Here is a 14,070-nt window from a genome sequence, read left to right as displayed (position 1 = left end):
ATATGCAGGGCGTGTACTAGATGACCCTGACCTTGAGTATCTGGTTATTCATCTGGTGTCAAGCTACTTACCTTGTGTCATGTTACAGTTAGTTAAATTCAAGGTCACCCTCCACTCCCCCCACCACCACCACCCGCCACGGGAATCACCTCGCAGTCGAGGTAACTGTGTTAATTATATTCAAGATCACCCATGGGAACTCCCATCCTGCCGACGCACCTCAGGCAATTGTGCAAGCTATGTTCAAGGCGACCAGAATCAAGTTACGTTATAACCTTGAATATATCCGGTGCAGTTGTCCTATGTGTGTTGGTACGATGGGGGATCCCTTGGGCGACCTTGAATATAGCATGAATATCCCCCATGCAATTGCCCTAGGTGTGTTGTTAGGATGGGGATTCCCCTGGGTGACGTTGAATATAGCTCACACAACTGCTTCACGTGTGTCATGCTTACCTGGTTGGGAGGGGACTGGGGGTGACCTTGAGCCCCAGATATGCAATCTCATACTGAGGGTGAAGGTCATCTCATACCGTGAGTATCTACTAGAATAGATGATAATAGAAAGAAAAATGTTGCAATAAGCATGGCTTCAGATATGAGTCATTGAGGAAGTAATTGGGCATGTGTAGTTACGAGTTTTCAATGAGTTTCGTGCGAAATACTGTCCTAGCTAATATAAATTTATTTTAAATGCAAACATTTAGATTATATGTCTCCATCTGGTTTGTGGACCCATGTTTACTGGAACCTTTATCCTTTTATTGTTATGTACTTTCACTGGCGTCGCCGCGCGGGATTAGCCGAGCGGTCTTAGGGGCTGCAGTCATGGACTGTGCGGCTGGTCCCGGCGGAGGTTCGAGTCCTCCCTCGGGAATGGGTGTGTGTGTTTGTACTTAGGATAATTTAGGTTAAGTAGTGTGTAAGCTTAGGGACTGATGACCTTTGCAGTTAAGTCCCACAAGATTTCACACACATTTGAACATTTTGATTTTTTCGCTGGTGTCAGGTTTTGCTTACAATTTCTCCAACAAAGGACTCCCTGATTTTAAAACTAGATAATATGAATACAGTGATCAATAGAAGAATGTAACAAATGGCATGTTTATTATCGAAGCTATAAGATTTTATACAGAAGTTTCGAAATGGTAGTTACAAAATCTACAAACAGATGGCGCTGCAATCACCAAACGTAGTTCCTATAATTAGGATTGCGAAGATCAGAAAGGTCACTCCCACAGTTAAAATGAGGCTAACAGACGGAAAGAAGACACTATAAACATGTATTCCATTAAACAATGTGTGTTTCTGGTCTTAGGATGTCACAGATTAGAACATCATATTAGAACGACAAGACGCAGTTTTGAAACACGATTTGATGCAGTAAATCAACCTGATGGAAACACCATTTGAAAGATGGCAGATCCATTTGGACTGTGGCTCTTTCATAATTGTGATCATTATGCGGTTGCTTATCAGTATTGTGATGAGGTGTTAAAAATGGCTCTAAGCACTATGGGACTTAACATCTAGCCGCGCGGGATTAGCCGAGGGGTCTAAGGCGCTGCAGTCATGAACTGTGCGGCTGATCCCGGCGGAAGTTCGAGTCCTCCCTCGGGCATGGGTGTGTGTGTTTGTCCTTAGGATAATTTAGGTTAAGTAGTGTGTAAGCTTAGGGACTGATGACCTTAGCAGTTAAGTACCACAAGATTTCACACACATTTGAACATTTTGAACTTAACATCTGAGGTCATCAGTCCCCTAGACTTAGAACTACTTGAACCTAATAACCTAAGGACATCAGACACATCCATGCCCGAGACAGGATTCGAACCTGCGACAGTAACAGCAGCGCGGTTCTGGACTGAAGCGCCTAGAACCGCTCGGCCACAGCGGCCGGCTTGATGAGATGTGTTTGGTCTAACAGTTAGATGGTTCGAATTTAGTTGCTCTGGTTAATCACGAGGTTATGGATCCTTCCTTCGTTTGTCTATTATTTGCTTGGTGTGTCTTGCTGCTGCTATGTGCAGAGGGAAGCGAGTTACCGTGAGGTGTTTTCGGAACGCGATGGCCAGGTAGGTGTTCGCAGAAGCACCGGCCGTTCGTACAGCAGGTGAAGGTTGCGCGGCGCTTTCCGTACCAGGGGACCTCACGCAAGGAGAGACAGACAGCAGCTACGCCGAAAGGGTCCTGGCTATGGCTGCGGGCGCCGGCAGGCTCCACTGCCCAATAGCCTGTCAGTGTGTATAGCAGTCCGCAGGGGTCGCCCCCAGTGCTAGGCAGGAGTCATCCAAAATGTTTTATGCCAGAAGATGACTGTTTTCAGACTCTCTCGGCATCTGTGTGCTGAATGGACGAACGCCTGGCTTCAGATATCCGCATCTGCAGGCATTGTGAAAGTTCCGTTTCCAAGTAATTACTGGACGCGCACAGCGGGATGGCCGATAGAGTGTCCCCCACGTAGACAGCATATTTTTCTGTTGTCGGTTTGGTTCTCACGGCTAGTGATGTCCCGCGCGCGCAACAAGCGAGCTTCGTGATTATAAACCAGATGGTGACGTCAGAAGACGCAACGAGATACCTCTAACGTTTAGGCGGCAAGCGACTCTATCGGGAGCGAGACTTCTGCCGGTCTGCTGGAGGGAAAAAGATGGTTCAAATGGCTCTGAGCACTATGGGACGTAACATCTGAGGTCATCAGTCCCCTAGGCTAACTAAGGACATCACACACATCCATGGCCGAGGCAGAATTCGAACCTGCGACCGTAGCAGCAGCGCGGTTCCTGATTCAAGCGCCTAGAACCGCTCGGCCACAGCGGCCGGCTGCTGGAGGCAAAGAAGCCGGGAATGTTCGTTTATGTGATTGACATGGAAATTTATCGCTGCTTGCTACTGGTTGATACAAGTTTTCAGTAGTCAACATGGAGTAATTTGGAAGCGCAATGCGCTCGATGAGGAGATTCAGGGAGGAGAGTCTGTGGCGTGAAGCCTTGGCGGAGAGTCCTTAATGACGACAGGGTCCGGCGTTTGTGGCAGAACGCAGGCGGCCTCGTCGATGATTTGCATCTCATCACAGCGTTGAGCACCCAAACCTCCAGATGTCAGATACTCAAATCGGTATCAAACGTTGTACGTCGATAGAGTATCAACCAAAACACTGATCGTGGTATGTGCTGTCGTCCAGTAGAAAGGCCGTAGACGTTCATTAAAAGTAACATCAGAACTGCGAAGAAGAGCGTATCTGTGAGTAATTGTTTACAGGTCTCGTTTCGCCATATGGGTGAGTTGGCAGAGCGAGGTCATCGTACCAAAGATCCGCTTTCTAGGCCCACTGACGATTTTTTTTTTCTTCACTGTTTAAGCGTGAAACTGTTATATGTAATTTGCTTTACACACTTCTTCGTATCCAACCATTCTTGTGAAGCCTTTTGTTTCTGAATGAATGACACTGTGGGTGTTGCGTGTTTCGTTATTCTTCTGTTCTGACTATACATTTTGCGAAATAATAAATGTACTCTATAGGTTTACCCCTTTCAAAGAAACGAAGAGAAAGCAAAATGCCTAGAGAACGGTACTGTAAACTGCAAACATCCCTTTTATATGTCAGACACATATTGTCTCAAATAACGCTTTCACACATAATACAGTAAAAAAATTGTCATTATTGAGATTTGAACCCAGAACTCTTGGTACGGCGATATAACACTCTACAAACTTCTCCATGTAAGCTACACATGGTAGTTACAGTTACGCTGGTCCTGTGGTCCTTAGTTCTAGTTACGGCCGATCTGCTGGACGGAAGCGCGCAGTACAAACTAAATCGGAGTTTTGGTTGATACTCTGTTGACATACAACGTTTGCTACCGATCTGAGAGGCTGATATCTGGAGGTTTGGGTGTGGGCACTAACAACGGGAGGCCACGACGCTTGGAACTGGGATTTGCTGCAGACTTCGTACACTCGTAGTACTCCATGAGGACAACAAAATGTGTAAGCAGTAACGCGTACTTCTCAAGCGTTACTGAGAAAATCGGAAGATAATTTCGGTCGTCAAATGTATACCCCTGCTTGGCCATCTTTTCCATGACGTGGCGGCCGAGTGGCACGATAGCTCAGCATGTTCGATCAGGGGGTTAGCTGCCCTCTGTAATAAAAAAAACTGACTTAATGGATCAACAACGAACTTAAACGGATGTCTTACGACGTCCGCCCCGAGCAGATGCAACGATCAAAAGCCACCAAAACGAGATTAAAAAAAAAAAAAAAGTGGTTAGCGTTCAAGCTCCGTAATCGCTGGATCGCAGGATCGAGTCCCGTTCGTCAGTTTTTTTTTATTTGCAACAGAGTCACTTTCTTTACTATTTGTATTACAATTGATGTAATGGAAAAAATACGTGTAATCGGATGGACTTTAATTAAATTTACAATGTTATTAGGCAGTCTGCAAATTTATATTATCACAAATAATATAATATTCATAACTATCGACTAGTAAACGACCAAACGCATAAAGTGGTACTGAAAATGTATGCTTGTCCGTGATTTGAGAAATCCCTCATACCTGGAAGGAGCCCGAAACGACTTGTTATATTCAAGTTTTGACCGCCACAAACGGCTTTCGAAAGATGTACAGTTAATCGTCGCTTTCGACATTACAAGTTGCAGGATGGCATTTTTCGTAAAAAAACATGGAAAACATGAAGTTAAACGGCACCAGCTGCATTGAATAAATGCTACGTTTTCGCATATGCAGGGTCTTTTGAGGTTTTCTGTGGAAAAACAAACCTCCTTAACATTTTCAAAAACCTCTCTTTCAGCCGATAATTTGGAATCAAACCATGAATAAAGCAGTATTTCCTTAAATATCGGCGGTGATAATTGTTCATGCAATATCGAGTGTATTTTAATAGCGTCTTCCCGAAAAGCAGTTTCTCGTTCTTTTTCAATTAAATACGAACAATTTTGAAGACACGGACAAGCATACATTTTCAGTATCATTTTATGCGTTTAGCCGTTTACTAGTCGATAGTTATGAAAATTATATTATTTGTGATAATATAAATTTGTAGACTGCCAAATAACATTGTAAATTTAATAAAAGTCCATCTGATTACACGTATTTTTTCCATTATATCAATTGTAACACAAATAGTAAAATGACTCTGTTGCAATAAAAAAAACTGACGAACGGGACTCGATCCTGCGATCCAGCGATTACGGAGCTTGAACGCTAACCACTTTTTTTTTTAAATCTCATTTTGGTGGCTTTTGATCGTTGCATCTGCTCGGGGCGGACGTCGTAAGACATCCGTTTAAGTTCGTTGTTGATCCATTAAGTCAGTTTTTTATTACAGAGGGCAGCTAACCCCCTGATCGAACACGCTGAGCTATCGTGCCACTCGGCCGCCACATCATGGAAAAGATGGCCAAGCAGGCGTATACATTTGATGACCGAAATTATCTTCCGATTTTCTCAGTAACGCTTGAGAAGTACGCGCTACTGCTTACGCATTTTGTTGTCCTCATGGAGTACTACGAGTGTAGGAAGTCTGCAGTAAATCCGCGTTCCAAGCGTCGTGGCCTCCCCTTGTAAGTCCCCACGACGGTAACGGGCTGTGGTAAATACGCTCGCAGCTGTGGCATTTAGGGAATTCCGCAGTTTTGCCATTAACGCTCATCGTAACCTGCTTCCGATTTAGCGGCAGCGGCCCATCAGTTGTTGCATGTACTGCAGCCAACAACTTTTGTGGGTCCACAATCACTGCCTCGCAGAGTAAAATCAGACAGCATTGCCAATAGCACTCAGTAGGTGGCATAGTGAAGAGTATTCGAACAGAAGCTATTTAGATATCAACATTGCCAACTGAACACATCAATTGCCATAAATGTGAGTCACTCATCTGAACTAATTTCGTTTTATTTTGCTTACCACAAAAACAATATTTTCACATGTTTTTATATAAATGAAGCTATCTGCAATATTGAAACCTCTCATTTTAACACTAATAAGTCCTCTAGTCACTTAATTTTGCAATTCTACTTTTATTTGTAGGATATTGCACATGATACATATTGCTTTATGTCGGAGTGCCAGCTTCAGATCCACTATAGGGCCAAAATTTAATTAATTAGCATCCGTTGTGTACAGATGTAAGTACTGGTTTTTAAGGGTGGATCTGACCAGGGAGAAATTCCAGTCCAGAAGTAAAAGTATGATAGATCCCACACTGCCACAACCACCGGTGTTTCCTTCCGAAGAAGTATAGCAGGCACAGGTTTGAAGCGTTCCAGCACTCACACAAGAGTCACCTGGTCGTGCCTGTGCCCTCCAAGAGCAGACTTTGCGAACCAGCTGCTCACAATCATCGATAATGAAAGATTTCGTATCGTTACATCTGGTTCACAGACGAAACACACTTCCACCTGAATAGAATCTCCAAAATGGCGATTTCGGTCTTCCGAAAAGCCCCAACTGTGTGGAGAAGCGAAACTACTGCACTCCTCGAAAGTTACTGTTTGGGCTTCGGTATGCAGCAGAACCATTATCGAACCATTTTCCGTGTGAGAACCGGTAAGTAGTAAACGTCTCGCCATACAGCAAGCGTTGAAGGATCGACGAGGCACCGAGTGTTCTTAATATAAGGTGGGGCCCGACCACAACGCATCGAACGCCTGGTTCCCTGTTGCATACTTCGGGAACAGAGTCCTTGCGTTGGATTATCGCAAATTTACTGATGCAGGCTTGGATTGACCTCCATCCTACCACATCTGACGCTTTGTCACTACGTTTTGTGGGATACATCGAAAGATGTTGTCTACCGGAACTATTCCACCACTCTGAGCGGACTTCAATCGTTGATGTGTGTGGCTACTGAATCCATTTCGGTCCAGATACTATTAGATGCGATGCCAAATTTCACTGTTCGTTTGCGCCACGTCTCTGTTGAGAGCGGTGCACATTTTGAAAAGGTTGTGATGTGACTGCAAAAATCTGCTTGTAGAGGATGAGCTTATTTATACACACTGATACTGTACGAGCTGTACAGCGTATAGTGCTTTCTTGTTAGCAGCTTTCGTAATGACTATTTCGAAATGTCTGCATAAAATTGTAACAGCCTTCACACTAAGCATAACATTTGTTGCATTTTAATATAGCCTGTTGTTACTAGAATAAGTAGTTTCCACCAATCCTTAATCAAAGTTTACGATAGAAAGTTTAGGATATATCAAAAATTGAAAGTGATCCTTGTCTTCATCGAGGTGCAATGTCTGCAGTGGATATTACTTCTTTAAAATGGCAATGAGGTTTCATTGAGTTTTTATTGAAATGATAAAATATCAACTAGGCTCATAATCTTTATGCAAGCGATCCATTTAATAACTGCGTGACCTTGTGACTATTAAACGGTTTTCCTTACATGAAAATCTCATTTAATGCTATATTTGGACTTCGTTTCTTAATTTGCAGGTTCAGTTTTAAAAATGTTAGTGAATTAACTAGACCTAAATGCTGCTCTAAATTTCTACACGAAACGAATGGGTTCTGTTGTGGCGTAACAAGCTTGCTACGCCACACTGGGAAGGGAGCCGAAAGAAAGGCACGTGTACACACACGCCGACTGGCGTCAAGTCTGGAACAGGATAACTATTGAATAGTAGCAAGAAAAGTACGTAGCTGCTTTATACTTAACTTTTATTCTTTGATGAATACAGCGTTCTTCTTGAGACATTTATACGATAACTCTCAAACTAGGTAAGGCTAATGGCGCCTTGCTAGGTCGTAGCCATGGACTTAGTAGAAGGCTATTCTAACTGTCTCTCGGCAAATGAGAGGGAGGCTTTGTCCGTATTGTCGCTAGCAATGTCGTCCGTACAACTGGGGCGAGTGCTCTATCGTATATCGAGACCTGCCTTGTGGTGGCGCTAGGTCTGCGATCACACAGTGGCGACACGCGGGTCCGACATGTACTAAATGGACCGCGGCCGATTTAAGCTACCACCTAGCAAGTGTGGTGTCTGGCGGTGACACCACAGGTTCCCTTTTAAAGATGGCGACATTTAACATTACTGAATTAATTTTTTCGCTAATATTTTTTGAAAGGTACTTTTCTAATAATTATCACGACATGATCACATGTTGAAATGGATTATTATTTTTCAGAACATTGTATATAACTAACGTGTAAGTTGGGCGACATTCTACAGAATAATAAAATACTATCAAATAGACTTAATTCTCTTTATCTACTCACGAAGACAAACATATTCTTCTTTGTTAGTAATTATAAAATCGTTGTTCCTAGATGTCTCTAGGTCTTTCATTGTCTCAACTTAACTTTCCGTCGTAGCACGGCGACAAAATGAAAATATGTCGTGTTACTGAATTCGGAGTTTTACTTAAAAAATTAAAAAGTGATGTTACAGAATTATTCTGTCGACCTTTCTTTCAATGTTACTTAATTTTAAAACTAGGGGTCTTTTGTTGGAGACCAACCTTCTAGAGTGAAATATTGCTGTTCACCACGTTAGGTGTACGTTATCATCATTTTGCGACCACTGTGGAACAGACACCACTCTGTTCCATGCGGCCACTATGAATCAGGACGCAAAGAAGTTAATGACATTAACTGCCAGTGGTAATTGATTTATATATCAATGATTCAAGTTGAAAACTTGAGCTGGACCAGAAATGGAAGCCGGGTCTCGTGTTTGCTAGCCAGACACGCTGACCACTACGCCATACAGACACAGCGCTCATTGTGTATGGTGGCTACAATTTCGCACCTTACAAGCACTCATCCGCATACTTTGCCATGAACTACAACCACAATTAGATATCATTTGATAGGTTGTACATCGTATATATGAATATATAAAGGAGACTGACATTGTCATTTACGCCTTGTAAATAATTGTTAACGCTTATTGCATGAAAGGTGGCGGAGTGTCTATATTATCAGAATGGCGTAACGAACGATTGATTATCTATACTAGTAGAGGTTGCAACGACAGTGGAAATGAAACGGTAGGCGGAACTCAAGCCCTGGTGGAAGGCCAACACAGGTGTGGTGGTTCAGCTCCACACAGGGAGTGTCGAGAGGGACAGTCTGGATATCCGAGCCAGAGGACATGATACAGTGGCGACCGGCCGCTATCGGCTGCTGTTGTAGTAGGGCCGGAAGGATAACACGATAATACTTCCGAACTCTGCAAATATTGGATGCAGGTGAGAGGAACGAAGAAGCGGCACCTCGGAAACCACGCAGGCTGGGTTATTTCCAAGGATTTCTACTCAGAAGCGTACCATTGTACGAGTATGGGTATTTCCTCGCAAACTTTCCGTGAAGGATGACAAAAGACTAAAATATGGTTGGTCGGCGTTCGGAAGAATCTGTAGAGGGGGAGAATATTCCGTGGTTTCGGGAATATGACTCTTTTTCGGAATTACGAGGGTGGGGAGCCGACCCTTGCTGGGAGGCCAACGGTGGAGAGACGAGGTCTTCCCTGGTCTGTCACGGTCGCTCGGTATCAGCTTTTGTTGGTACAGACGGACTTGCTTTCTTTGCTCTCAGCAGAGTTTATAGTTAGTACAGTTACGCGCTGTACTGTTGCGGACGTATACGATTCTGGACTTCACCTCCGGGTTGGAAGTCGTCGTTGAGTACACAGCGTTCACTAATTGAGAGAAAGTTGACATGTTATCTGAATTCCGTCCTTGTGGCTGAGAGTTCGTGTTTTTCCTCTGTAGAACACAGAGAGGAGAAGACAGTATTAGAGTTTATTAGTCAGAGAACCGCCTTTTGCCGTCCTAGTGTTTCAAAGAGTTTATTTGTGGCTGGAGTTCTTCCATCGTTGCAGACGAGTACGAGAACCATCACTTCGACACAGCGGACGCAGTACATACGGTGATATCGCAAATTGCTTCGGCTTATTAGGGCTATAAAAGCTAAGCAGCTGTGATCGCTGAGGTTCCACATCACCTTAGATCATCTCTGAAAGTAGTCTCTTCTAGTGTTTGGTACGTAGATGATGTCAGTCATTTCGCGTTACTGATATTAGACCGTGCAGTCATAATAAGGGGCAAAGCTGATCAGTAATTTTACTTAGGAAATGTTAACTTGTAAAATAAAGGTTTTTTTAATCTACGAGGGCAGTTCAATAAGTAATGCAACACATTTTTTTTCTGAAACAGGGGTTGTTTTATTCAGCATTGAAATGCACCAGGTTATTCCCCAATCTTTTAGCTACACAACACTATTTTTCAACGTAATATCCATTCAATGCTACGGCCTTACGCCACCTTGAAATGAGGGCCTGTATGCCTGTACGGTACCATTCCACTGGTCGATGTCGGAGCCAACGTCGTACTGCATCAATAACTCCTTCATCATCCGCGTAGTGCCTCCCACGGATTGCGTCCTTCATTGGGTCAAACATATGGAAATCCGACGGTGCGAGATAGGGGCTGTAGGGTGCATGAGGAAGAACAGTCCACTGAAGTTTTGTGAGCTCCTCTCGGGTGCGAAGACTTGTGTGAGGTCTTGCGTGGTCATGAAGAAGGAGAAGTTCGTTCAGATTTTTGTGCCTACGAACACGCTGAAGTCGTTTCTTCAATTTCTGAAGAGTAGCGCAATACACTTCAGAGTTGATCGTTTGACCATGGGGAAGGACATCGAACAGAATAACCCCTTCAGCGTCCCAGAAGACTGTAACCATGACTTTACCGGCTGAGGGTATGGCTTTAAACTTTTTCTTGGTAGGGGAGTGGGCGTGGCGCCACTCCATTGATTGCCGTTTTGTTTCAGGTTCGAAGTGATGAACCCATGTTTCATCGCCTGTAACAATCTTTGGCAAGAAATTGTCACCCTCAGCCACATGACGAGCAAGCAATTCCGCACAGATGGTTCTCCTTTGCTCTTTATGGTGTTCGGTCAGACAACGAGGGACCCAGCGGGAACAAACCTTTGAATATCCCAACTGGTGAACAATTGTGACAGCACTACCAACAGAGATGTCAAGTTGAGCACTGAGTTGTTTGATGGTTATCCGTCGATCATCTCGAACGAGTGTGTTCGCACGCTCCGCCATTGCAGGAGTCACAGCTGTGCACGGCCGGCCCGCACGCGGATGATGACACACACTTGGCCCAACGACTCACCGTGCTTTTGTCCACTGCCAGATCACCGTAGACATTCTGCAAGCGCCTATGAATATCTGAGATGCCCTGGTTTTCCGCCAAAAGAAACTCGATCACTGCCCGTTGTTTGCAACGCACATCCGTTACAGACGCCATTTTAACAGCTCCGTACAGCGCTGCCACCTGTCGGAAGTCAATGAAAGTATACGAGACGAAGCGGGAATGTTTGAAAATATTCCACAAGAAATTTCCGGTTTTTTCAACCAAAATTGGCCGAGAAAAAAAATGTGTTGCATTACTTATTGAACTGCCTCGTACAATAAATATATAAGCAGGAACAACGTTTATCATTTAGTAGGATTAGTTGCCTTCATCATTTATTTATGTTTAGATTGTAATTTATAGAATTAAGAGATCCTAAGATCTGCTTCAGGGGGTAGTCAGATAGGGCCAAATCTTCATTTTAGCGTTTTTACACACTCCTGGAGCAGCATCTTGAAATCGTAAATACATGGACTACCCTAGGACGCCTCCCATCAGTGTCAAATTCTCAACTTATACCACACGCTACTGGTGTAGTGTCCCTTTCCCATTATTCTCATTACCCGCGGCATTTCCGCCGATTACCGTAAGAGTTCGAGCCTGGTGTGCATCCGCACTGAGGAGATCACTGGTCGTCATCGCCTTAATTACATATGTGGTATCTGTTCTTTCGGCTAATGAGCAGGGGCAGTACGTCAGTAGGGTGTCGCGTAAGTTGAGAATTTGGGTCTGACGGGAGGGGTACTACGGGAGTCTTTGCGGTTTTGGTGACCACCCTGTCCGGGTGGCATAGTGGTCAGCGCATCTGTCTGTTAAAGAGGAGACCCGGGTTAGAAACTCAGCCTGGCACAAATTTTCAACTTGCCTCATTGACGCAAATCAGTGCCCACTGACAGCTAATGTTACTAATTCCTTTGTGTCTCGATTGGTACAGATGTGTGGGCAGTGGCGCTCGGTTGCAGGTGCCGCTGCCTCTGGGAATAATGGCGATCTTGTGCATCAACATCGGCACCGACCTGTGGCCGGCCATCTCGCTGGCGTACGAGCAGGCGGAGCAGGACATCATGACGCGCCGGCCGCGGGACCCGGTGCGCGACAAGCTGGTCAACTCGCGCCTCATCTGCATCGCCTACCTGCACATCGGGCAGCTGCAGGCCGCCGCCGGCTTCTTCGCCTACTTCACAGTCATGGCGCTCAACGGCTTCATGCCCTGCCGCCTCTTCGGCCTCCTCGAGGTAACACCGCTCTCCGCTACTCGGAACAGACCTGTTCAAAATGGCTCTGAGCTCTATGGGACTTAACATCTGAGGTCATCAGTCCCGTACTTAATCCTAACTCACACACACCCCGAGGCAGGATTCGAACCTGCGACTGTAGCAGCAGCGCCAAGAACCGCTCGGCCCCAGCGGCCGGCAATACACCAGTTTTCTGCTACTCACCCGACAGTGTGTTGCGGAGGGTTCGTACCTGTAGTACCACTCTCACTTGGTACCTGTCCTGTTCCACTCGCGAATAGTGTGCGGGAAGAATGAAAGTTAGCAAGTGTCAGCGTGGGCTCGCATTTCCCTGATTTTTCCATCAAGATCGTGCCTATAACAAAGTGAAAGGAACTAACAACTAAAACTGTGAGTTGTATTAATGTAACCCCTAACTGCAGTGCAGATTCAACGTTGTTAGATTTGTTGTCTAGACAGCAAGCAAGAGAATTTCGTGGAAGATAAAAGCTGTCGTCATACATCGTGTGCAGTGATTTATTGAAAAAATAAAAACAATGCTGATGTTACCTTTCGCTAGATGAATAACATGTGACAATATAGCAAGACCACAGTCTACAATTTCATATTTTTGTCTTATGAGACAAAATCCAATAAAAAAATTAATCTTTTGAGTCATTGACGCTTTCGTGTGCGACTTTTACCAGCAGCAAGAAAATAAAATGTACGAATGCAGCGGCGATAACATTTAATAAAATGTTCTTGGGCTTCCTGCCGCGTCAAGAGGTTAAAATACGACCAGTATTCGAGCAAGCGCTTCTTCGTCGTTGTCAAGTGGAGTAACTGCTGCTGGGTTGGCTGTACGCCCTCATATACTCTCTAGCTGCCGGATGTGACGTCAGTGTTACCCATAGGCAAACGTGTTCACTGCGCCTGCCTCACCTCGCGATCGCTGCGTCACAGCCAGCAGCTCGCACAGTCTTTACAGACTGCACACCAGCTCATCAGGAAATGTTGGATCGATATCCGCTCCTCTCAAGCTCTACAAGTTTCTCCTTATCCTCTAACGCAGCCGGCCGGAGTGGCCGAGCGGTTCTAGGCGCTTCAGTCTGGAACGGCGCGACCGCTACGGTCGCAGGTTCGAATCCTGCCTCGGGCATGCATGTATGTGATATCCTTAGGTTAGTTAGGTTTAAGTAGTTCCAAGTTCTAGGGGACTGATGACCTCAGATGTTAAGTCCCATAGCGCTCAGAGCCATTTGAGCCATCTAACGCCAAGTTTTCCGCCTCGCTTCCCCCACAAGAATCCTTTACCAACTCATCAAATTCCCACCTCTCCTCACCCTGCAAACACTTACGAACAACATACACCATACGTAAACTCGACTCCAACAGTCCTATTGTGTTGCCTCTCCTTTCGCAGTCGCGCTTCTACACACACATCTTACCAACCCTCCACCTGCACATCCTCCACGTCCTCTCCCAAAGATATTCCGACTGCTCCCTCTCCTAGATCACAAATTCTATCCTCACATATTCCCGTCCTATCAACTCTGAATCCACGCCAAACTATCCAACCCCCCTCTCCCAAAGGCTCCCTTCTCCTTTTCCCTGTCGCCCCCACTCCCTTTTCTCCTCAGATTTATGGAATCCAATACCAGCTACCTCTCTCTTCTT

The 14,070-nt window shown here is 45.0% G+C and overlaps 1 protein-coding gene across 1 annotated transcript in view; it reads left to right on the top strand.

Annotated features, from left to right (window-relative positions):
• The window catches only part of LOC126445064 (sodium/potassium-transporting ATPase subunit alpha-2-like), a 161,707-nt gene that overhangs the window by 134,721 nt on the left and 12,916 nt on the right, over nt 1-14,070 (top strand). Inside the window, exon 9 of the mRNA XM_050090974.1 lies at nt 12,142-12,414. Within this exon, the coding sequence (XP_049946931.1) occupies nt 12,142-12,414 (273 nt within the window). The remainder of the gene's footprint in view (nt 1-12,141; nt 12,415-14,070) is intronic.

Source organism: Schistocerca serialis, chromosome 1 (genome assembly GCF_023864345.2).
Source record: "Schistocerca serialis cubense isolate TAMUIC-IGC-003099 chromosome 1, iqSchSeri2.2, whole genome shotgun sequence".
NCBI lineage: Eukaryota > Metazoa > Arthropoda > Insecta > Orthoptera > Acrididae > Schistocerca > Schistocerca serialis.
The sequence above is the reverse complement of the archived record's forward strand: the minus strand, read 5'-3'. Positions and strand labels throughout refer to the sequence as shown.